The 26,821-nt window shown below is 36.2% G+C and overlaps 2 protein-coding genes across 2 annotated transcripts; one reads left to right on the forward strand and one right to left on the reverse strand.

The window, feature by feature from the left end:
- Positions 1-991: 991 nt before the first annotated feature.
- LOC126781227 (mutS protein homolog 5-like) lies at positions 992-18,970 on the forward strand. Its single transcript, XM_050506118.1, has 18 exons — positions 992-1,095; positions 2,611-2,677; positions 3,723-3,791; positions 3,987-4,185; positions 4,570-4,798; positions 5,376-5,546; positions 5,717-5,855; positions 6,258-6,320; positions 6,445-6,549; positions 7,337-7,433; positions 11,036-11,226; positions 11,554-11,599; positions 11,675-11,813; positions 12,206-12,426; positions 13,062-13,207; positions 17,599-17,811; positions 18,074-18,151; positions 18,875-18,970. The coding sequence occupies exons 1-18, from the start codon at positions 992-994 to the stop codon at positions 18,968-18,970; spliced, it is 2,373 nt and encodes a 790-aa protein (XP_050362075.1).
- LOC126771310 (ubiquitin-like modifier-activating enzyme 5) lies at positions 18,950-25,653 on the reverse strand. Its single transcript, XM_050491143.1, has 9 exons — positions 25,440-25,653; positions 24,885-25,020; positions 24,461-24,657; positions 23,964-24,150; positions 22,830-22,941; positions 22,339-22,436; positions 21,552-21,678; positions 20,976-21,046; positions 18,950-20,761 (listed from the first exon to the last, which is right to left on the reverse strand). Exons 1-9 carry the CDS (start codon positions 25,574-25,576, stop codon positions 20,648-20,650), a joined length of 1,179 nt encoding a protein of 392 aa, XP_050347100.1. The 5' UTR covers positions 25,577-25,653; the 3' UTR covers positions 18,950-20,647.
- Between the last annotated feature and the right edge of the window lie 1,168 nt (positions 25,654-26,821).

The raw sequence follows: 26,821 nt of genomic DNA on the forward strand, positions 1-26,821 counted from the left end.
ATATATATTAATTTATAAAAAATAAATATATGTAGTTGTTATCAAATAAATAACCGGAAGTGCCTTTGTGAAAACTTCGTATGAATTAAATAATTCACATTTTGTTGCAGTATATTTTTTTCAGAAAAATCAATCTCTTCTTGATTCTTTTTTACACTTTTTTTTACAATTTTATGTTTCAGACAGACGTAAATGCCAAATGACATCACACAAACGGCATAATAAAAAAATATAAGTGTTATTTCATTTGCCTTGTCAATTTAGTGCCAACTTTGAATTCTACGTTTCAAATTTTCAATATTTTAACTTTATAGGTTGGTATAAAACAATATTTGAAATCCTTTAATGGCGTGTACTCATCACATGTATCCATCTTTATTTGTTATCTTTAAATATGCCGAGTTGATACTTGGTAAAAAAAAATACAAGTAGTATTTTGTTTACAGTAAAAAGACATAAATGTTATTTTTTTCTTCTCTGCCGTGTATGGCATAAATAATATTGTCAATTTATTTATGTGACCTTGTAAATTTTTTTATCATTCAACCGTTAATGTGACATCATCACACATTTTTTATATTTTATGTTTATTCTCCCAATTTACGCATTAAAAAATATTTGACAAATATTTATCCAAGCAGGATAGGAAAATAAAGAAACGACCATTCTTTTTTTATTCAAAATGACAAATTTGCTACGTGAAATATAATATATGCTGTTATGTTGTTTATTTTAAGCTATGTGTGCAGATAAAATAAAATATTTTGTAAATTTTAATTTTATTTTGTGAAAAAAAATCGGCTGGAAAGTTGAGAACTTTGTCTACGATTTTGTTATAAAAAAAATGTTATGCCAAATAAGGTATTTGGCGGGAAACATTAGTTCTTAATTAAATATTCTTGCTAAAGTTATATGAAAAGACAGCATATTTAAAATAACTGCATATATTTTTTATTTAAAGTACGCTTTACTAACTAATATTATTAAAAAAATGATTGAAAGTGGCGAAACATCTACGTCACATCTGAATACAAATGACAATACGTCGACCAGAGATTCGAACGAAAATCATTTTGTTATTTCTAAATGTAAACGGTATGTTTTCAACGATTTATAGATTTTTAAAGTTATTAGTTACAAAGTCCCTACTACAATAGCATTACTTAACTTTTTATTTAAGTTTTTTATATATTAAGCAGTTCGTATTGCACGAAAATTAAGTCACATGTTGCCCGTCGGTAATAATATCGGTCAGTTGTTATGGAATAAGGTTTCTGAAGTAAGCGTGTTGGACACATTTATTGTACCAAAGTTAAAACACGCGACATCGTGCTTATGTAGTATAGTTTATTTTTATTTCCTATTACAATTAGGTTTTTAAGTATTATATGTATGTAGATTGCACGTGTAACTTAACTGCCTCATTGTTCTAGTAGCTAGCTTATAATATAGGAGATCACTAGGTCCTAGGTTCAAAATCCAGGTCGGGTCAGTAAAAAGTTATTGGGTTTTTCTGTCTAGAAATTCTCCATTACTCCCAAGTCTCGGGAAGCACGTAAAGTTAGTAATGTTTGCGCTCATACATAATACTATAATATGTCCCGCACTGATGGCTAGATTGTGTTGAGAATGACCACCATAGACGAAATTTTTCAGGGGAACGATTCTGCTAACAAATTTACACTTTATTCCAATCGAAACGGCGCGTTATCGTTGTTGTTTATCAAATTTATATACATATAAATTCCATGTATATAAAAATTTACAATTAACTTTGGTTTTGTCATTACGGTATATGATAACGGTACATCAGCTTGCATCAAATCCGAATAAATATAGAATAATCAAAGTTGAAACGCCCTTAGACATTGGCATTGTAAGAAATGTCAACCATCGCTTATAGCCAATGCGCCACCAACCTTGGGAACTAAGATTTTATGTCCCTTGTGCCTGTAATTACACTGGCTCACTCACCCTTCAAACCGGAACACAACAATACCAAGTATTGCTGTTTTGCGGTAGAATATCTGATGAGTGGGTGGTACCTACCCAGACGAGCTTGCACAAAGCCCTACCACCAGTAAAAGAGGTGGTAAAAATAACGAGACATAAAATTTCAACTATTGTATTATTAATTACAAAATGTGTAATTAACTTGTCTAACGCGCACACGACTCGAGACAAGTGAACGGCGCCCCGCATTCACGGTGAAGCGAAGACGGAACAGTAATGAATCGGGAACCTATCGTAATCAAGTAAATTAGTAGAATTGGGCCTCTTAACAGCATCATCAAACAGATTGTCATCAGCAACAAAGTCATGAATTTCACACACTGGAACACAATGTCATTGCTATGTTTATAATATTCTTAAATGTATTTTTATTAGCTATAACAAATAATTAATTTAATTTAAATAGTTTATTCCGTATACATGGACTTTTGTTTTCGTCGTTCAGATTACGAGGAAGATTTTTCCCATTTGGTTATTAATGTGCGAAAATTGTATATAAATTAATTACAATTGATGAGTGAACTCTGATGTTTATTTCTTTATACTTTTAATCAATTTATAATACTTTTGAGAATTTACTTCAATTTATGTTTTTAGACATCCTACAGTCACTCCATTAAGAAATGATAATAACGACAACGAAGATGAATTGGAAGGTGAAGAGGTGACAAAAATAGATTTCATTAATTAAATATTTAAATATATATACATATAACATATATAAGTATTTGAGTAATTAGTCTGTTTCGCTAGGCGTAATTTATGTATGAGTTTTTTGTTTTCTGTGGATAATTAAAAAAGTACCTTTCGTCCGTCCTATACCTAATTCATTGTTCAATTCCTTGGTGTATAATACAAAATGTTATATCGGTCACGTGATCAATTATATAGGTATGATTTCAGTGGTTTCTTTGTTAAATCACAATGCTGTATTAATTCTTACGAATTATTTAACTTATCAAGTTGTTTTATCAAAAAAATAAGTCACGCACTTGAAAATGTGGCGTTTGCTTTTAATCATTAGTTATATATTATAATTACGTGATAAATTTATGTGTCGTGGCAAAAATAATCTCAAAAGGCACTGTGAAAATTCGTTTGAGTGGTACCACTCACTCGTAAGAAATTCTGCCACCAAGTAGCTAAGATTTTGTTGCAATTTTTTTTTATCTTCCGTCAATTGTTTCCCTGTAACTGAAAAGTATTTTTCCGAAGAGTAGGATAAGATCTTCGATATTATAAATACATGCATAAGCTTTACATAATGCACGCACAAACAAAGCAACAACAATTGTTTTTACTTTTAAAGTATTTATTTTTTGTCATTGTATCGATTATTATTTTCAAAACGATAAAGCCGCGATCGCAACCTTCGCCGCTGGAGTGAATTTCATCCACACCACGAGATCAGTATTTAGCGCACGTGCAGGTTGTGGAATGATCTTCCCCCTTATATTTTGCACATAGCGCTATAAAATGGTAGCTTTCAAAAATCGAGTACCCAGGGTCCTTCAAGGCCAGCAACTCATAAACAACTCCTCATAAATTGCAGGAACGTTTGCGTATTGCCCTTAGTTATATAATACAATATACATATATATTGTGTTTACATGTGTAGTGCTGAGGTTATACTCATCATTATTAAACTTTTCGACATATAATTTCGCGTTCTCAATAAAAATTCTTATCTAAGAATATTTTGCCTCTAGCGTCTGCTAACAGTCTGCTGTAGATCAGGAAGGCTTGGAGCTGCTTGTTACACGCTTCAAACGGGCGAGGTATATTCAGCTAAACTAATCAATCTTACTTATAAGTAAACAATAAATATAATACAAATATATTTTTGACGTATAATTCGGTTTGACTTATAATTATTCGAGGTATTTAAATTTTTAATGAATATGTTCAATCGCTGTAAATCGCTGTTATTTTAATAAGCAAAAAAAAATCCTACAGTAAATATTTTCTCATAGCTTTTAATCTTAGAAGAGATAACGGACCGAGCTCCAGAACACCAGATTTTCTTATCTCTATTCAATCAAATCGAGCCTGTGAAGATCATAATGGATGGAAAATCCCAGGGTACCCTCATAAATGCTGTGAAGAAAATCGTCTTCACCGACAGTAACGGGGGAAAGTGCAAACTAATATTTGTATCCGCTAAAGAATACAGTACGTTCCTATATCTCTTATTCTAATGTAATTAACATTGTGTGTGTTGCAAATAGAAGCGTTCATCTTAACTAAAGATTAAGATAATAATTCAGTTCACACAAGGCGATGAGAGCACATCGTGAGGTAACCTATATGTGTCGGATGAAATTCCGCATATGTGTATAGACGTATTGGAGCTTGGTGGAATAAGCTACCTTCTCGTCAATATGAAAGCTACCACAATTTTTTTATAAAAAATGTGTTAACTCAACTTTTTTTACGCACACTTGTCATATTTAGATAGAAGCCGACAAAAATTTGAAATGAAACGTCGTTATATCTTAGATAATTTTGTACAATTTTACGACATTTTAATAACGCAAAATATATCTCATCTTAAAGATTTCGAAGCATGTAAGCGCCGTATTTACTCCCTGTCTCTCCCCAACGAGCCTCCTCACTGCTCGGACGAGGAGCGCCTCGTTTTCCTCCGTACTGCCATAGACTTCGCTCAGACCCAAACTGTGCACGCGCTAGGCGCTATGCTGAGATACCTAGACCTTAACTGGTCTAACCTAAGCATGAATCTGCACGGAAAACCTGAGTTTTTAAACTTAAAGAGAATATCTCTGTAAGTGATATTGGATTCAATATATTGGAATATATATATATATATATATATATGTTTAATTTCAAAGTATTCTTTAAATTAATAATATCTCTTACAACAACTTGAGTTTATTTGAGTTACATTATGTAATAACAGTTGTCGATGACAGATTTCACTGCGCTTATTCTCAACGGTATTAACTTACTATTTATTCCCTCATGCTTACAATCTGATATAATGTCAATCTGGTACTTGGTAGTAGGTCTTTATGCCAGCCCGTCTGGGTAGATACTGCCGACGTATCACATATTCTGCCAAAAATAGTATTACGTAGTATTGTTGTGTTCCGGCTTAAAGCGTAAGTGAGCCAGTGCAACCAACTACAAGGAACATAACATCATAGTTCCCATAGCTTATAGCGCCCACGTTGGGCGCCAACTTAGTTAGAATCGTTCTTGTATACGAAATAAAACAACATGAGTTTTGAGTTTTTATTTTTTTATATTTTTCAAAAGCCTTTAAGCCTTTTTTATACTTACAACGTTTTACTTTTAACGAAACAAGTTTTAACTAAGTCAAAGACATGGATTATCTTCAGAAATGATATAGTATCAATGGATGAAGATACATACCGAGGCTTACAAATCTTCAGCTCGCTATCACATCCCAGCGGGTTTAAGAAGGGTGTGCAAGGGAGCAACAAGGAGGGACTGAGTCTCTTTCAGATCTTTAGCAAGTGCTCTTCGAAAGTCGGACATAGGCGTATGAGGTAGCGTGAAATATTAAAAGATAGATGTTGTATTTTAATATTTTTTACAATAATCTATTTTTCCTTTTAGTTAAGGTAATTTTTATTTTAGCAAGATTTGATATGAACTTATATTTTTTTTCTAAAAATGTTTCAATTTTATGTATCTTACGCGTTTCGTTTATCCTTAGACAATTTCTCCGTCACCCAACGAAAGACATCGAAACACTTAAACGTAGACAAGATGTCATAGCTTACTTCATTAGACCACAAAGCGACTCCATCATGAGAAATATTTGTGCTTCTCTTAGATTCGTAAAAAACGTTAATGTGAGTATAATATCATAACACGAAAAAAATAGTATTATTTAAAAAAGATTATACTGAAAAAATGTAATCCCATTTCTCAATTGCCGTTTGTGTGATTCCGTGCCGTTGCCGTAAAACCCTACTAATGGAATACTTATAAAGAGCATTTCTCTATCGAGCACGAAAGTGCCTCTCACACACACACACACAAATATACATAAACAAAAACATTCCTAAAGAGGGCTGAAAAAAGCCAACATTTTACAACAAAACAAAAGCCTGCCTAGTCCTTTCTTTGATCTGTGTACCCATTGAGATAAGAGCAAGTAAATGCCTATTGTAAATAATAATTAAAACAAACATATGTTCATCATAAATAAATTCATATTATTATTAAATAACGTACTTTCGTTTCATTCCCAGGGCATACTAGCGAAAATCAAGGCGTTATCAGCTAAGGCTTATCAATGGAAATCGCTTTACAATGTTAGTTTTGTCTGAAAGAAGATCTAACTTTTTTGAGTTTCTTTTTAATATTTATTGTTGTTCCTGTAGATTGTACGCAAACTGCCTCGTGCAAATTATCTTTGATATTCTTAATTTACCACAGGCTCTATACAACGTTGTACTCATTTGTGAAATGTGCGAAAATGCTGGACAAGCTTGTGAATATTTGGAACAACTGGCGACTTACGATACCAACAAACTCTACGAGGTTAGGTCATCAGTAATGTAATGTCGTTTACGGGACGTGCAGATAATGCTTATAATTTTGCTTTCGATTCTCAATGCGCTTTTCAGATTCTAAGATGTTCTCTCTTGCAAATGGGGAACAGTATTCACATAGATCAATGCAAAAACCTTTCCAAGGTTCATTTGTAGGGAGTTGTGACACTATGTTCATATAAATATTTAAAATGTAATAATAATAATATCCTGGGACATTTTTCACACACGGCCATCTGATCCCAAATTAAGCTTGTACAGAGCTTGTGCTACGGAACCCAGACAACTGATAATTTTTCTTTTTTTGTAAATACATACTTATATAGATAATTACACAAAGACTCAGGACAAACAGACATGTTTGCAATGACAATATGGTAAGTTGTCGAAGAGAATGCCGACGTTCTGACCGTCGGCCTCCTCGTTACCACTTCACGGTTCAGAGTTTTTTTACACGCCACGGTAGCATGCGAAAGCGATCCCGTGGCGCTCCTCGTTAAGACGGAAAGGGTACCGCTGGTTTTTTAGTGGGTATACTGATGTTCGGGGCGCACTCGGCGCCTTGGACATCGGCGAGCCCCACATACCCCTCCACTGTTCACACAGCGTTAAAAAAAGAAGGGTTTTTTTACACACTATATATGTGCTGAATTGAAATATATAAGTTGTATACATACACTAAAATTACTGTTATTTTAAAACTGTTTAATATGAACAATATTATATTTTATAATATATAAAGATGAATTGTATAAAGTAAATAAAGTTTATAATAGATGGCACTCTACATGAATCGAATAATAGACTTCGATCTGTCAAAGTCTGAAGGGAAATTCACCGTGAAAGCTGGAGTGGACCCCGACCTAGACATAAGTGAGTATATATATATATATGGAATACTTTATTATTTATATTTAATGTAACTATATTATATGTGCGTTAAATAATATGTTTAATCAATAGTATGTTTTGTTAATTAGAGTACGATTAAATTCATAAATAATATTTTTTGATGTACATCTTATCTACTAAGTATGACATGTGAGTCTACTAGTTTCAAAGGCGGCAATCTGTGCATTTTTCAAAAAAATTGTTATTTATATGGCAACATAGATAAGTTTGAATAAAAACGTTTTCTTTTGGGCATTGCTTTCAAAACTGGTAATATGCCATTGAAAAAGCGAGTCAAAGTTTCATATCAGTTTCAAATCCGGCAATCTGACAAACTTTGAATTCAAAACCGGCCATCTTACGCTGTCGACCAATCAGAAGATATAGCTCATTTGCATCGTGTAACGGCCGCCGGAACATTTCCTTCTGTTTATTTTATTGTATTCTAAGTGTTTTTTTGATTGAACCTAATTAAAACAAGTAAAATTATAATCATGGAAGACCACCCCACCGTAGTAACCAACAACATTGCACGAAAACGCAAGAGAAATCCAGAAAATTGGGCTAGAAACCGTGCCAAGGAATTGAGGTATAAGTTTATTCATAGGGTTGTCATTTCTTGACATAATATAGAATGTAAAAATTTACATGTTGTGTTCTGATTATTTAATTTTTGTTTAGGTACTCAGTAAAATCCTTGCCTGACAGAGTGTGCGACCACAATTCGAAAGCATTACAATGCGCCACATTATCAATGACTCAATTAAAAGAATTGCAAGAAAATTTTTATAAACATAAAAACAAAAAAGATCAAGACTCCCTGATTCTGAAATATTGTTCTATTGAACCCGTAAAACGGAGAGCTGGTTTTAAAGGGACAAAACAAACAACAATAAAATATGCTGTGTTTCTTCGTAATGTCAAAGTGCCAGTATGTCAGAAATTGTTTTTAAACATATTCAATATAACAAAACACAGAGTGTCGTACGTAATGAATAGATTTTTTTACGTTGGAGACGTGATCATTGATGAGAAGCGAGGTAATTTTATCTTTATTTTTTTATTATAACATTATAAATAGCTTGGTCTTGTGATTTTGGTACTTTATTAAAGTTAAATTATTTAATTTTAGGAGGAAATCATAAGGAACATTTGTATGAAAAACAAAAACAATCTGTTCATAATTTCATACAGAAATTGCAATGTCATGAATCTCATTACTGCAGAAAAACGAAGACTGCTGAAAGAAAATATTTATCGTCAGAGTTGAACATAAATAAACTCTATAAAATGTACAAGCAAAGTTAGTATTGCTGCTGTAAAGCAATCGTATTTTCGCTATATTATTAATAATTGTTACAATTTGGGCTTCGGTACTCCAAAAACTGATGCATGTTCTAAGTGTTTAGAGCTTACTGGAAAAATTGCTTCTGCAACTGATCTCGATGAGAAAGCTTTACTTATGACAGAGAAGAAGGTGCACTCTTTAAGGGCCAAAGTTTTTTATGAGAAACTTAAAGATGACTCGGATGGTCTTAAAATTATATCTTTTGATTGCCAAAAAAATTTGCCATTGCCAAAACTGCCTAGCCAAATGGCATACTATTCGCGTCAATTATATTTCTTTAATTTTACTGTGGTGGAGGGTGCTTCAAATATCCCACTATGTAAAGAGTGTGTGTTTACCTATTTTTGCATGGAAAATGAATATAATAAAGATTCGAACTTAGTCGCTTCAGCAATTACTCACAGGTTGAATCATACAGATTTGACCGATGTTACTAACATTAGATTGGTCTCAGATGGTTGCGGCGGCCAGAACAAGAACAGTATTCTGGTGGGGGCATGCTCTAAATGGCTTTTGGAGCATCAAAACATTAAGACAATCGAGTTAGTATTCCCAGTGACAGGGCACTCTTTTATGCCTGCTGATAGACAATTCGGAATCGCAGAAAAAAAATTGCGCAAAATGGATGTTATATTACATCCTGATGAAATAAAGCAGGTTTTGGGCGAAACCTCAATGTTGGTAAGACTTGGTATTGATTGCCCAGTTTTCAACTGGCGAGACGCCGTGAAGACAGTTTTTAAGACCACTACGTCATGGAATATATCTTTTAAAGAATGCAAACGGTTTATTTTGCGGCGCTCAAAAATACCGGGAAATGTTCTGGTAAGAGGGGAACTTTACTATAATAGTAATGTTGGAAAATCGCAAAACATTTGACAGCGTAATAAAATTATTGGAAATATGATACCCCAACTGTTACCTAATATAGTACCCGTAAATAAAAATAAACTATCAGACGTTAAAAAGTTACTCCAAAAACATTTTGGCCCAGAGCGGAGGGACATGGCAGTTTTGTCTGTTTATAAACAAATATTCGATACTCAGGAGACTCTTACCGCGAATGAAATTCAAGAAAATTATTGTGAAGGGACCATGGAAGAGGTCCACGATCTGCGCATATAATATTTTTTGTGCTTAATATTTAATAAGTTAAATTAAAAAAAAAATTATCTGTCTACCATTTTTTCTGTATTCCAAAAATATAGTATACATAAAGATTTGTGACAACCCTGATTCTTGGATATGGTATTTGCAATCAAAGATAGCTATCTGCGCCAGGTTTAATATCAAATTCGGCATTCTTAAAATAATAGTTTCAAAGCTAGCAATCTACAAAATTTAAATAGTTTTCATAACTCGTGTAGAATGATTTTACTGTCATATAGCATTAATTCAACCTTATATTTATATATTATACTATTTAAAAAGTTTTGTAACCCCAAGTCAAACAAATTTAACCAAAATCTGTTTTTATTGTTTTACCAACATTTGTCAAAATGTTAGATTACCACATTTGTTACTAGTCGACTCATATATAGTTTATTGAAACCACGAAAGGAATAAAGACAAATAAAGAATATTGATATTGAATTGACGTAATATCGTTGGTCGAGGTCTTGAATAATCTAACTGAACATTCATTATGGGTTCGCGTAAAAATGGCTTTTGTGATGTCCTCGAAGTTGTTATCGGAACTTTGGAAGTGTGGTTATAAGTAGTTAGGTGAAATATAGTTGTATTTTAAATAAAGGTAAATTAATTTACCTTTATTTAAAAATAAGCTTTATAAGGTTACTGGTGGTAGGGCTTTGTGCAAGCTCGTCTGGGTAGGTACCACCCACTCATCAGATATCCTACCGCAAAACAGCAATACTTGATATTATTGTGTTCCGGTTTGAAGGGTGAGTGAGCCAGTGTAATTACTGGCACAAGGGACATAAAATCTTAGTTCCCAAGGTTGGTGGCGCATTGGCTATAAGCGATGGTTGACATTTCTTACAATGCCAATGTCTAAGGGCGTTTGGTGACCACTTACCATCAGGTAGCCCATATGCTCGTCCACCTTCCTATTCTATAAAAAAATAAATAATCGAGAACTGTTTGTAGTGCATAGTACAGCAATACTATTAGCAAATCTATGTAAATCTAAGTACTGTTTATCTTTTATTCTATCTTCTGGAATAGGATGGTCGTATATATTGATCAAAAAAATTAGAAAATATACAATTTGTAGAAAAACAAACAATGGCCAGTCTCCATCGTCTGATGTCTGAAACGGCCAAGATCGAACTGGAGCGCTTACCGACTTTCATAGAGGAGTGTACCATGTTGTACATGCCGCACTTAGGCTATCTCCTAGGAGTCAAGGCCTGGGATGAAAAGCTAACGATGGAAGACAAGGAACTGCCAAATATGAAGTTTATGGTAAGGATTCATGGAAATTGATATTTTAATGAAAAATAATAATATTTATTCTTCATTACACGATAATATTGAGAAGGAACCACAAATGTTTGACGTCTTTATTGAACGTGTTTATATGATGAGAAAGAATCTGATCGGCTTTCATTGACGGTGTATGTTTGATGACGTCACGTAGGTACGCCGAAGCAGCTCATCATCGATACCTACTGTACGTAAAAATATGTACTATTAAGCTGATTCCATTTTAAGTACGACACGTGGACTATAAAAATACAAAACTTTAAAAATATAAGAAATCTAAGCAATATTTCTATATATTTTTTTTAGTTTCAAAACAACGACTATATACATTACAAGAGCAGAGGATGCGAAGGTAAATAAACGATACGCTTATTTTAAAATACATTAAAAAAATCGAAATCATTTAAAAATCAAATGAAATATTTAGAATTAGACGTGATGATAGGCGACACGTATCCGGAGATAGTGGCTCATGAGACGCGGATCATGATGCGGCTCACTTCCATCCTGCTGGAAAACCTGCACGCACTGGCTGCCGTCATAGATAAGTGTGCTGAGTTAGATTGGTAAGAGTGGTAGAGTATAAATCCGATATACGCGTATATAAGTTCTATATAATATCATTATTACATAAGTATTTTAATTTTGTAGTAGAAAAACCTTTGGGTGCGATAAGAGAAAAAATTGTCAAATTTATAGCAACGTTCTGACACACACTAAAATAAATTATTATATATTTTTTTTAAACTAAAACAATTTTTCCATTTAAAAAACTTCCCTTATGAAATAAATAAATAAATATCCTGGGACATTATTCACACACGGACAAAAATCGTTTCCCAAGACATATGATCCCAAAGCATGGAATGTCACAATGACTTACATTCCGCTGATTAAGCATTTACTTCTACTGTCTCCATGCTTTGAGCTAACGTAACTATCTTGATTTTAATTTCAGCTTAATAACGATATCGAAGGTATGCAAAGAATACAATTACGTTCGACCGACATTAACTACAGACAAAGTGATAGACATAAAGCAAGGCAAAGATCCGCTTTATATTACGACCTGTGACAACTTTGTACCCAACGATGTACTCTGCAGTCGGGAGGCGGGCTATGTCAAGATCCTGACTGGACCCAACTCTAGTGGGAAGTCCGTTTACATGAAGCAAATAGGTGTGATTATTCATATACATACATCATATATAAACAATGTCATATAGTAAAGTAACAGACCGTGAATGACCCACTGCTGGGCTCTGCTCCGATCGAGGAGGTTTGGAGCTTATTCCAGCGCGCTGCTCCAATGCGTTGGTGGACACGTGTGGCATAATTTCAGTGAAATTATATACATGCAGGTTTCTTCATAATGTTGTCAGTATTGACAATCCGCCACAAGGCTTCAATTTCAGTTAACTGAATGACGATTAATATTAGACTTAGACTATTAATAATAGTAATACATAATGTAGTAGCTATTTGATACCCTATGTTATTCTAGGCCGAGATGGACCAGTGGTAAGAACACGTGAATCTTAACCGATAATCGTGACTTCAAGCCCGGGCAAGCATCACTGAATTTTCATGTGCTTAATTTGTGAGGAAACCTGCATGTGTATAATTTCACTGAAATTATGCTACATGTGTATTCCACCAACCCGCATTGGAGCAGCGTGGTGGAATAAGCTCCCAAACCTTCTCCTCAAAAAAGCCCAGCAGTGGGACATTCACAGGCTGTTACTGGCATGTTATTCTAACATACCTATTTATACTTTTTAAATGAAAGTGATATCTTAATCCTTTTCCGTCAGGGTTGATAGTGTATTTAGCGCACATCGGCAGCTTCGTCCCGGCGGAGGCGGCGACTGTCGGCGTGGTGAGCCATATCTACTCCAGGATACAGTCCACCGAATGTGTCGCGGCTCACATGTCCGCATTTCTCATCGATCTAAGACAGGTGCCTCACTGAATTTAAGAATTTAGAGATGTTATTTTTTTTTTTTTTATATTCGCCGGGAGGGCAAGTGACTCTACTCCACCTGATGGTAAGTGGTAGTAGAGTCCAAACGCGACGACGGCCAGTACAGACGGGAAAAACGTTCTGCACTAGCCGCCTTCGCCTTGCTGGCCCGCAAGATGCCTCATCACGCCTCGTTTGAAGGAACCCGGGTTGTAAGAGGAGGGGAACACGTGAGCTGGTAGGGAAATCCATTTTTTGGAAGTGCGACAAAGAAAGGAGTTGCCAAATTTCTTTGTTCGCGATGGAATTGATGTCACAGTTAGGCGGTGACATCGAGAACCAGCTCGCGTGGACTTAAGAAGGAAGGGGGAAGCAGGAATTAGAGAGAATAATTCCTCAGAGCACTCGCCGTGATACAGTCGATAGAAAGCTAAATAATAAATAAATAAAGATAAATAAATAAATAAATAAATAAATAAAGCGCTCAGTGCTGCTATCTCACGACGCAATTGTAAAGGTTCAAGGGTGTTTGTGACCTTTACGTCGCCAATAATGCGTACTGCACGTCGCTGCAACCGGTCCAAGGCCTCAAGTAGGTACTTAGCGGAGCCATCCCAAAGGTGCGAGCAATATTCCACGCAAGACCGTACCTGTGTTTTGTACAGCAGGCAGAGTTGTTGTGGCGTGAAAAAGCGCCGCACCTTGTTCAGAACTCCGAGTTTCCGTGAAGCTGTTTTTATAACAGCCTCGATGTAATCCCTTGGACTAAGGTCGCAGCGAACGTCAATCCCCAGCATGGCGATTTTGCTTTGCATCACCAGCGGAGTACCACAGAGGGAGGGAAGAGGGGAAAATGTTGACTTTTTCGCCGTGAGAGCGCATACCTGTGTTTTCTTGGCATTAAACTCAACAAGATTATCAGAGCCCCATTTGGCGATGAGCTCTAACGTCCTATCGAGTTCAATGACAAGATTCTCCCGCCTCTCCTCAGTTTCCGCCCGGCCAGCCACTGCGCGTCCGTGGTATCCACCATGCACTGTACTATCATCTGCATAGCAATGTATGTTCCCAAGGGAGAGCATATCATTGATATGCAAAAGAAAGAGTGTGGGAGATAGCACAGATCCCTGGGGGACCCCAGCATTCACTACATAGAATTGTGAAAAGCAACCATCTACTAAAACACGAAGGCTACGCTTGTGTAAGAAGCTGGCAATCCAGGTGCATAGCTGAGCAGGCAGACCATATGCCGGTAGCTTGGAGAGAAGACTTCTGTGCCAGACCCTGTCGAAAGCCTTGGAGATATCGAGGCTGACAGCCAACGATTCTCCATGCTTGTCGATAGCTTCACCCCAGAGGTGTGTTACGTACGCTAGAAGATCACCTGTGGACCGTTTTGGTCGAAACCCGTACTGTCGATCATTAATCAGACAGTGATCTTCTAGGTAATGGATCAGTTGGTTGTTTAAAATCCGTTCCATCACCTTACAAAGTACTGAGGTGATAGCTATTGGCCGATAATTTGCCGGGTCAGACCGATCCCCTTTTTTGGGAACCGCTTGCACATTAGCTCTTCTCCAAGCCTCCGGCACACTTCCCGAAGAGAGAGAAAGTTGGAACAGGCGCGTTAACACAGGAGACAGCTCCGCTGCGCACTTCTTCAGCACTATGGCTGGTATTCCATCGGGACCGCTAGCTTTCCGTACATCAAGTGATTGCAGCTCCGCACGCACATCACGTTGCCTGATTTTAATGTCAGGCATCGTATGGCCACATGCAGGTATTGTAGGTGGCAGTGCACTACAATCATCGATGACGGAATTGTTGGCAAAGAGTTTAGCCAGGAGATCAGCTTACTCTTGCGGACTGTGAGCTAGCGATCCGTCCGGATTTCTGAGCGGTGGCAGCGAAGGTTGGCAGAAATTGTTTTGCACAGACTTGGTCAGACGCCAGAAGCTACGGGAGCCCCTAGGATGCGAAACAAGGTCATGACCAATCTGTACAATGCGCTGTGCATCCGCTCTCGTGTATGCCTTTCTACAGGACTTGGAATTTTTATTATAGTTTGCTTTCAGTGAGTCAATGTTAGATGCCCCGCTAATACAGCCGTTGATCCACTTGCGATATGCCGCCTGCTTAGATGATACAGCATCGGCACATTCACGAGTGAACCAACGGTTACGCGTACTCCTACTGACGAGATCTGAGCTAGGAATGTAGTATTCCATTCCCAGCATGATCTCACCAGCAACAGCAGCGGCACTAGCTGTCGGGTCATTCCCACTGAAGCAACGTTCCTTCCAAGGGACCGACGCATAGTAATCGCGCATACCGTCCCAATCCGCCGACTTATAGTACCAAACGCGACGTTTGCATACCGCTAGTGGCGGCAGCTTGGCCTGTGGCACTCTGGTAGAAATAAGGCTGTGATCCGAAGAGCCAAGAGGAGCCTGAACCATAACCTGATATTCCACCGGGTGAGAAGTCAGCAGAAGGTCCAGTAGAGAAGGTGCTTGCCCATCAATGTCTGGGATCCTGGTGGGCAGATCAACCAGTTGGGTCAAGTCATGTGTGAGAGCAAAAGCATGAGCAGTCCTTCCAGCATGGTCAGTTTTGAGGGATTTCAACCAGGATTCGTGGTGAGCATTAAAATCCCCCAAAAACACCAATTCCGCGTTAGGAAATTGCTCTTGCGCAGCATCTGCCACCCGACTAAGATGGTCAAATAATCGGCTTGTCTCCAAGTCACCATTGTGGGATCTGTAGAGGCACACGTAGACTCGGCTCTGACGAACCAGGTCCACACGTACCACCAACATGGAGAAGGAGGGGTCCTCCAAGCAGCGCAGTCGGTGACAGCAAACATCCGTCCTGACGAACAAGCATACTCCGGCTTTCGCTTTGAAGGATTCTTCAAGCGTGTAGCCGGGATAATTAAGGTAGCTGGTATCGGCAGGACGGAGTATTTGTGTCTCCGTGAGAAACAACATTGCTGGCCGTGCTGTCTGGAGATGGTGGTGGACAGCGTTGAGGTTAGTGTGGAGTCCTCGGATGTTAGAGAACTCGACCTCAAACAGCGAGGGTATGGTGGGGGTGTGCACCGCTGTACGACCGTTATTTCTTTTTTGTTGCGCCATTTGGGAAAAATGAAATGGAAAAGAGACGTGAAGCGAGCGATGTATTGCCACGATAGGGATGGGCAAAGTGTGGAGGCGTGTTTCCCCAAGTGGTTGCCAAAAGGAAAAATACACTGACCCGCCGGACGGAAGGGCTCCCGAACCCCCCCGGAAGTGGCCGCCGGGACCCCACCTACCGGTCACCAACCGGCACGACGGTCCACCCCGAGATTATGCGTGGCCTGGTGAGGCAGCCTCACGAGCTGGTTAGGCACGCTCGGGCCCCTGTACTATGCCACGGGCGGCCAGCGGAACAGCCGTTTCTTCGGGGCTCCCTGACCGGCAGGTCAATACAGTTTCCCCCGGCATTGGTTCAACAGCCGTCTCCAATTGGACCAACACCCATCGCGGCAATACTCGCTCGGGCTCTGGCTGTACGCTGGCTGACCTCGAAACGCGGCTGCAAGCCACTTCACGAGTTTTTCACCATGCGTACGGTGGTAACAAGCCAGGCGGATGTTAGCATCCTACCACCAGATGAGCAGATGGTCGCTCAGATATCCCTTAGTCGCCTCTTACGACACCCATGGGAAAGAGAGGGGCAGTGAAATGTATTCTTTCTCCGTCACTGCACGGATAAAAAGGTAGGTATATTTTATCCTTTTTGTACTCATGATAACGTGTGCGCAAAATTTCATGGTGATCGGTTGAGTAATTAAGATGTGAGCAAACAAATAAACAAACTTACTTTCTCATTCATAATACTAATAAGGATTACTATTTGAATTTTTTAACAAATATTTTGTCTCAAATTAATTTAATACTTTTTTTAAGCATTTACAAATCTGTCTTACTGAAACCCTCAAAAGAAATTAATACACAATCAAATTATTTCAGCTAAAATAGAAATTTTGCCTTCTCTATTTCATAGCATTCCACTATTTCCTACTATAATATTAAATATATAATTTTAGTACTACTAATTATAGCTGTGTATATGTGTATCAAGAAATTTACATTCGTCATATTATCTGCTTTAGTAGGGTCGACGTAAAGTATTTTATTAGGAGTGAGGATAACAATACTCTAAAGAGTCCGCATCGAGTTCGTGACTTATACGTCGTAAAGCGTCCATAATTATATGTACCTTTGAGTTGTTCTGGATAAGAGAGTTGAGCTATTGATATGTATTGAAAACATGTCTAAAATTCAGCGCTAAGAAGTAATACGTTTTTTGTCCGAGTTATCTATAACTAATCTTCTGAATTCAAGATGTCTCTCGCTCTACAAGAGTCGACCACCAACTCCCTCATCATCATCGACGAGTTCGGCAAGGGCACGACCGAGACGGACGGACTCGCCTTGCTGGCCGCCTGCCTGAACACTTTACTGTTCCGGGAGGACGACTGCCCACACTCGCTGCTAGCGACCCACTTCTTTAATCTCAAAGAATATATAGTGGATACTCCGATTGTCAATTTTTGGGTACGTTCCATTTGTTACTTACTACGTAAAGTATAACAATAATGATTTCCTTTCGACCGACATTCGGTCATGGCCATTTTAAAGGAAGACTAGTAAACGTGGATACATGTACAAATTAGTGCCCGAACACAGACGCCCTCTATTTCCTCGCTCTCGGGATCCGATGCGATGGGAAATCCGACGCCATCTAAAAGATTTCCACCGGGCGCAGGCGGTCGATCGCGGTTCGAACGCAGCCCCTTAACGTTTGCCCCCCCCCCAGCGTTTCGAGTACGTGCAGCAGGGCGGCGCGCCCGTGTTCCAGCACCGCGTGGCGCGCGGCGCCGCGCCCGCCGCGCCCGCCGCGCCCGCCGCGCCCGCCGCGCCCGCCGCGCCCGCCGCGCCCGCCGCGCCCGCCGCGCCCGCCCGCCGCGCGCTCGGGGCGGACGCGTCTCGCCGCGCCGCCGCCGCGCTGGCCGCGCTCACGGTGACTTGCTGCACTACACGCGTCTCATCGGTAGTTAGACACTCACCCCCCGTCCAAAGATAAATCGAGAAACGAACGCCAGTTCTGTTCGGGTCTCGGACGTCTCCTTCCGAAACGGTAGCAGATAACCGATATTGAGATATTTCTTTTTAACTAGCACAATTTTTTTGGAAATCTGTTTCCTTTCCGTGCTTAGAAAACCTATCGAGCTGAAAAAAAATAAGGAAAATATATTTTTGTGGCGTTTGTTTCTCATCCTTCGTGACATTAACGAGTATCGAAACAATTAGGAGTCACTAATCATAAAATTGCATTGAACGTAATTTTTAATTATCACGTATGCATTAAAAATTTTACCAAAAACAACATCGTTAAAGCGACTTCCTTCAACTAAAATAAACGTCAATGTCACATTGTACAAGCTAATAACTTACTTCCCTTGAAACGACACCATGATTACTATAAGAAATAAAATATGCCACATTAAAAATAGCCATTAACCTCATGCATTAAAAATCATTTTTATTTTATTAACATATTCATCTAAATGAACAATTAGTGAATTTAAATGGCATCATATACTGGACACTCTTTCAGACGAACACCTTACCCCCAGCTAATAAGAAGGTCACTAACAAACTACAATCAATGATAGAAATGATGAAAACGGAATTGCTCGCTGCAGACATTTAATTATATTATTAAAAATCATTTAATATTAAACAAAATGACATCCATCCTTAGCTCTGGCAACAATACAATAAATACGTTATAAAATTTAAAACATGTAAAAATATAATTACATCTTAAGAACTACTTTTTAAACAATAAATTCCATCGGAATGTTTTTTGTCATGAATTTATACAATTCTTTTTTTTATAATAATCTTATATTTGGGTTGTGACGTTTTAATGATTAATAATTAAGGGCGGTACGCCCCCTTGCGTACTATCTAGGCTGTTAACGTTACGTCATTAAATGCATATATATATTCAATATTAGTAGTCCATGTTTCGGAAAATCCCCAAAATTTGTGACACGTGTTTTATGAATAACAATCTCGCCTTTTTAGACACTAAAGAATATTTTACAATTAAAAATACATTAAAAAAAAACAATTGACTAATAAATAAAATATGTTTCTAAGTATCTTTAATAATATTTGATTATTGTAATTATTTTAAAATTTGTGAACTACTATGATTAATAAATAAATTACACATCATTAGCACCATTGCCTAAAAATACAAAAAGATCAAAACGAAATAAAAATCGTACAATGATATATTAAAAACAAATGCCTTTACTAGAAATTGATTTTTCTAGAAGACCAGCAGCCCCGTGCCCGCTCTTGTGATGGGTATTATCGAAAAATCTCTTTTTCAAATCAGACCGATGGATCCTGATTAACGTTAAACTCCTAGACTATATTATTCGTATAGGTTAAGATGAAAGCTAGCCTAGATAGTCGACCACTTGTCTTTTTTAACTCTTGCTATATATTTGTATTATAATTTTAATAATAACAGAAAAATTTGTCTATTTTATACAGTTTCTTAAATTACTTGGCGGTTATGGTGACTACTTCCGACCTTGAAATTATAACTTCATAAGCAACTAACCAAATCCGCCTGATATTAATCCAATACAAACTCTCTAACCGCGATTAACCGCGATGATACAATTTATTTCAGTCAGCTTGTGACGTAATCAGATAATTATCTTACATGGTTTATATTGAAATATCAAGCTTTAAGAGGATAACAAGAAGTTTTAATCTAAGCAAACGACATCTTGAACATATAGATTATTCAAAAATATGTCATTGTATAATAAATTTAAAATATAAATGGGCGATATGTACTAAATGATGAATTTTATAAACTTTGCATATTTATATTATATTAATAATGATAGTTGACTTTCATACACCGATAAGCACGCAAGTTTACCTAAATTGGATTAACATCCTATTACATTTATATAGGGTAAACCCACATTTAGGGTCAACTGATAGATTTTAACATTAAATGTAAAGTTACATCGCTGTGAACATAACTGAATTCAAGATATATTTTAATCACATCAGCGTAGCCAGGAGTCTGAGGGTGGTCACATTCTCCCTCTTAAAAAAAGTTTCAAGGTAAAGATTTATTGTAAATAATAACAAATGAATTAGTCACGCATAAACACACTACAAGGTCGTATTAAAAAAAAATATATATTTTTAATTTAATGCACATGAAACTTTACTCAAATTGACATTACTAGAAAAAAACCTGGCTACGCAGATGTCTATGGTCTGCCATAAAGCAAAACGCTTGATATCATTCCTACAGTGATATGGCTAAAAGCACACTGAACGACGTTCACATGGACTTCATTTGCTGCATCAGCTCTTCCAGAGACAGCTCGGAGGCGGCCACGGCTCCCCCGGAGCTGGTCTCCGGCGTGCTGTTATCCACGGGTATGCTGTAGGCTACCTACACAAACAGATGTAAAATACAGATTAAAAAATTGTACTTATATAATAGGGATGCTTTATTGGTAAATTAAATGTATATTTCATGGAATTGTCACCAAACTCAGATTTTTTTTATTACATATAAATTATCTTTTAGCAAAAATCTGATTGAATTTTTTTTCACTTTTTTTTATGCAGCCTGTATTTATACGGTTATATAACAAAAAACGAACCTGAACACCGTCGACAAGCTTTAAATTAGATGTTTCTTCCTCCGGAGTGTTCTCATCGACCAGACTTATACCTAAATAAATGCATATTGTTATTAAAGTTCTACTCATAACATTTCATCTGTCATCTCATAAAAAGCAACTCCAAACACATAAGCAAAGACAAAGGACATTGAACTGACATCATATTATTGTTTAAGAATTAAGTTTATACAGTCTTGATATATTCATTATGGATTCGTGAAAAAATGGCTCTTTGAATGTTGCTATTGAAACTTTGGAATTAAAATTAATACAGGTAAGTAGTGAAGTGGAATAGTATTGTAATATAAATAAAGATATATTCATCAAGAACTGTTTGTAGTGCAGAGCCTAGCAGAGTTATTAACAAATCACATGGAATAATTTGGTTAGCTTAGCACCTTCTTCGATTGGAATAGGGGGTATAGTAACACTTTATAGTCGTATATAAATTTGAATTAACAATTTATTTTTCTGATCACTTAACAATATTATTGTCTTTATAGTAAAATCTAGTGTTTTAAAATTGTATTTATATTTTTAAAAAAATAATCATACCCCACTCGTTTTCGGCATGGATCGGAGTTGAATCCTCTTTAACTTCGGTGGCCAGCTCCACTATAGGCTTGGCCTTAAACTCAGTCTGACGCTGGCGGCAGAAAGAATCGTCACACTGCGGGTTCGGCTGGAAAGTTTCAAATAACGATTAATATATAATACATATAGTAAAATGCGTTTGTTCAAAATTCGATTATATTCTTTGACAAGAATCAACTTATTTTGTATACGGTATATTTCGAATGTTATATATAATTATCTAGATCTATTAGGGCATTGTGCAAGCCTGTCTGGGTAGTTCGTACCCACTCATCATATACCACCAAACAGCAAAACTTAGTATTATTATGTTCCGGTTTTAAGGCTGAGTCTGTCAGTGTAACTACAGGCACCTGAGACATAACATTTTAGTACCCAAAATTGGTGGCGCATTTTTCACGTATGGAAAGGTTAATATTTCTTATGTCGCCAAAAATATAGATAAAAAATGCCGCGACGAATTAAGTTTATACAGTCCTTTGCTGCGATGTCGCTGTACTTCTGATCTTTCTTCGAATCCAATTTTAACTATTGTAACTTTTATAACTACTGTAATTGCATTTATAGAATACATTTTTCTTCGAAATTTTACCTTAGGACAGTGACAGAAACGCGTGCGAGAGAGAATCTTTTAATGAATACCTTCCCCATACTGTTATATTATATATCCACAACCATCCCGATTAGATTTATTTTTTGATGCATGTTAAATGTATTATCTATATTCAATAGCACAAAATATTCTAACCTTCAAAGCCATTGTAGGGAAGAAGTCAGTCAGTGCGCTATATCCCAAATAGTGACTGACATTTCCAAAATTTAATAAGTACTTCAATGTATTTTGAACTGAAATGAAAAATTATATTTTACAACAACAATAATTTATCTACTTCATACATTTATACTAATAAACATTATCTAGTGGATGTATAATTACAAAATGCATTGTCTTCTTGCAAATGTGAAATCACTGATGACAGAAAGAGAACTGTAAATAGCTATTCACCCACTATAAAACATAGTCAAGTCTTTACCTTATTTAGGAAATATGTTTTAATAGTGGTCAATCACTCATTTTACGCTCCTTTTAAATATAGTACTACTTAATTTTTTCCGTTACCCGCTTTTCGTCTTCGCCGCCATTTTGAGGTAAAACTTTGCTCAAGGTCAATTAAATTATATAAAATTTCAAAAATATATTTAAAAAAGAAAAAAAATAAATTTGGAAAAATGAATTACCTAGAAAGCCTGCAACTATTCCCATTGTGGTTGGCAAGCTTGCAGCACAGACACCTTCCCTCTTCAGTGTTTTTTCGTCAATCTTGGAAGCCACCACGAGAGGCGGAGCACACTGGAATAAGTTAATCAATTAAAAACACTTAAAACAGTAATATGTGCTTACATTCGTTAAATATACATAAAATATATACATTATATACTATAACAGTAACAATATCCTGGGACATTTTTCACACACGGCCATCTGATCCCAAATTAAGCTTGTATAAAGCTTGTGCTATGGAAACCAGACAACTGATATACTACATATACTACTTTTCTTTTGAAAAAACATACTTAAATAGATAATTACGCCCAGACTAAGGGCAAACAGACATGTTCATGCACACAAATGTCTGTCCTGGGTGGGAATCGAACCCACAACCTTCGATGTGAAAGGCAAGTATCTACCAACCACGCCAACCAGCTCAATGTACCAATGATATAAGCTCTTTTTATTCAAAACATCGATATAATTCAAATAGACTTGAATTTTCAAGCATTGCCACTCTTATGTTAAATGCATTAAAACAGCAAATTAGGTAATGTTTGAGATATAAATTCTAATATTATAATGGTTTTTTTTTTTTTTTTTTTTTTTTTTTTTTTTTTTTTTTTTTTTTTTTTTTTTTTTTTTTTTTTATAGAAAAGGAAGGCGGACGAGCATATGGGCCACCTGATGGTAAGTGGTCACCAACGCTCTTAGACATTGGCATTGTAAGAAATGTCAACCATCGCTTACATATCCAATGCGCCACCAACCTTGGGAACTAAGATTTTATGTCCCTTGTGCCTGTAATTACACTGGCTCACTCACCCTTCAAACCGGAACACAACAATATCAAGTATTGCTGTTTTGCGGTAGAATATCTGATGAGTGGGTGGTACCTACCCAGACGAGCTTGCACAAAGCCCTACCACCAGTAAATCGGTAAATAGTAATAGTAATAGTAAATCGGTGCTGATCGCAAGATCCATTGTGATGGAACACAAATTGTAGAATATAATGAATGATCATATTTTTTCAATATAAACATTTAACATTTATTTTAAGTGTATGTCATTATCACATTATGGGTTTAATTTGTAACTCACCGCAAAGCACGCAGTTTCTCCAGGTATAATGAACTGTATGTGACCTGATACAGCATTTTCACTAACACCAGACTCAAACCAACGTTGATTTAGTTCATTGCAAGCCGTGTTGATAGCCATACGAGCTTCAAAGTTGTCGACACAGCTCAGAACCAGATCTACAGGGCCACCAGTAAGACTGCCTGTACTACAAAAATATTTAACAAATTACTTATTAAAAAGTATTGTTTGCAGCTGTTACTTTAATTTAAACTGCTTAAAAAAACTATGCCAATATTTATATTATAATATGCAGTATATATATGTTTAGTAGTATATTTGAATGCACTAATCATACTCACTCATTCACTCAAGAACAAATTTTCTGAATGTAAATCTATGCATAGATAATTCTGTTTATTCTCCAAAGTCAGAGCTATTACCACAATATTCCAATCAACATGTCATGGGTACAAAACATATACATATATATATATATATAACTCAGTTAAACATACCTAATAGTGTCACAGAACTTTTGAAAGTTTTCGACTGTGGTTATGTTATAGTTATATGCATCGATAGCAACATCTGGATTGATTGATTGAAGAGTTCCGGCTGCAGCATCCACTTTGCTGAGCCCAGCTTGGTGGGGCTGGAAGAACAGCCGATTCATGTTTGCCAGTTCCACTTTATCATAGTCAAATAGTATTAACTGAAAAAAAGGAAATTTCAAAATTAAAATTGGGCTTAATTATTTAATGCACCCAAAAAACTGAACAGGAAAGTATAACTATGTAAAAAGCATGTGTAAAGGGTTTTTGTCGCTAAGCTTAAATGTATAAATAATAAAAATATATTTTTTTTCATTCATTTTCATTTGTCATTCATAGTTCATTGTCTATAAAAAAGAAGTTAAATAATTTATATAATTTTTCATACCTTGCCAATACCACACCTGGTAAGCATCTCTGCTGTGACACTACCAACACCTCCAACACCCACCACAGCTACAGATAACTCCCTGATCTTTTCATAGTTATCAACTATACCCATCCGCTTAAGAGCCATAAGACGACTAAAAAAAATTAATAATGTATTACATACATTTTGATTTTTATTAAAAATCATATAGCATCTTTTCTCAAAAACTCAAAGACTTAACTGGTGATGTAAATGATGAATGACTCTTGGAATACAATTGTCTATGTAAAGAGGTGACTACTAATAATCTAGCTAATTTGCTTAAGTATATCTTTCTACAGCTAAACAAAAATTACCTCTAAAATTGCATTCAGCTCATAATTTATTAATAATATAAAACGGATACAAAAATAATATAAAATGGTTTTTCAAAAAATACATTTTTATGAAAAACTATTATTTATAATTAAATTTTGTTTGTGCATTAAAATATATTGATTTAGTTAAATTAAGAATCTTAGATTAATATCCTACAGAGTATTTTAATCCCATATGTTACAATATAAACAATACCTGTAAGGATTAGAGTCAACCACTTCCGATGACATTACATCAATTTTCTGTCGGACTGGTCCTACATTTCCTTGAGCTACCTTCAATTTAGCTTCCAAATCACTAATTTTCTTCTTCAATTCTTCTATATTTGCCATTTTTAATACAATATGTGCGATTTCAACCTATTTGAGAAAGTGGTCGATTTTTTGACTACTGACAAGTGGCTACGAAAATCGAGTATTGACTTTATATGTCATCGGTTATCCAACGTCACGTCACCATGACATATTCTGTAACTAAGCAAAATGGTCGAAAATAAGACACGATATTCATTACCTACATTTACTAAAAAAATGACATTTTATGTCTCATAAATAAGCCACAATTAAACTTTAGAATAATTAATTTCTTAAGTTCAACTAACTTTCAAATTGAAAATTTACTCAAATCAACAATTTAATTAGTTAAGATATTTTGCATTCTAAGTAATACGAATATATGCAGTACATGTCATGTAAGGCGTAAGCAAATTGTATCTGACTGATTAATGACTACTAAACAACTCAAACATGTTATGGTTAAACAGCTTGCCAGCATTTCATAAAATGCTGAATTTTTAAAATTGTACTATATGATATATTTTTAGATTATTTTCGCTACGTATTTTTGATAAATTATCACTCGGTCGACATTATCATAACATAAAATATATATAATTTAATCAAACTGAATTTTCATGTCACAGAATAACATAAGAATACAATAGTAATGTAACCATTTCGAAATATATAGATTCTATGGAGGAATACCGACATGGAATTTAGTAGTAAAGCTTTTTCTCAATCAAATTCTTCAGAAATCAAATTATATAGTCCATTATATATGTTTATCCTGTAAAGATATAACCGAACAATTACTCTGTGTTTTTTTATATTATTAATACTTAATGCATGCATATTGCATTGTATTGGAGTGAAATGCCTTATTTATTTAGTTTGTTTAAGTCATAAAATTTTAATTGATTAATTAAATAAATTATTTCAATCAATCAATCAACAGCCAATCATTGTCCACTGCTGAACATAGGCCTCTCCCAAGGTGCGCCAAAGCTCCTTGTCCTCCGCCTTCCGCATTCAGTTGGTGCCCGCCTGGCTGGAGGGCGCCCTACGCTGCGCTTGCCGATTCGCGATCTCCACTCTAGGACTCCTCCAACGACCATCGGTCCTACGACATACGTGACCAGCCCACTGCCACTTCAGCCTGCTAATTTTGCAAGCTATGTCGGTGACTCCGGTTCTTTTCCGGATAATTTCATTATTGATCTTATCCTTCAAAGGTATTCCGAGCATAACTCGCTCCATAGCACGCTGAGCGACTTTGAATTTGTGGACTAGTCCCGC

Source organism: Nymphalis io, chromosome 1, assembly GCF_905147045.1.
Source record: "Nymphalis io chromosome 1, ilAglIoxx1.1, whole genome shotgun sequence".
Classification (NCBI taxonomy): Eukaryota; Metazoa; Arthropoda; class Insecta; order Lepidoptera; family Nymphalidae; genus Nymphalis; species Nymphalis io.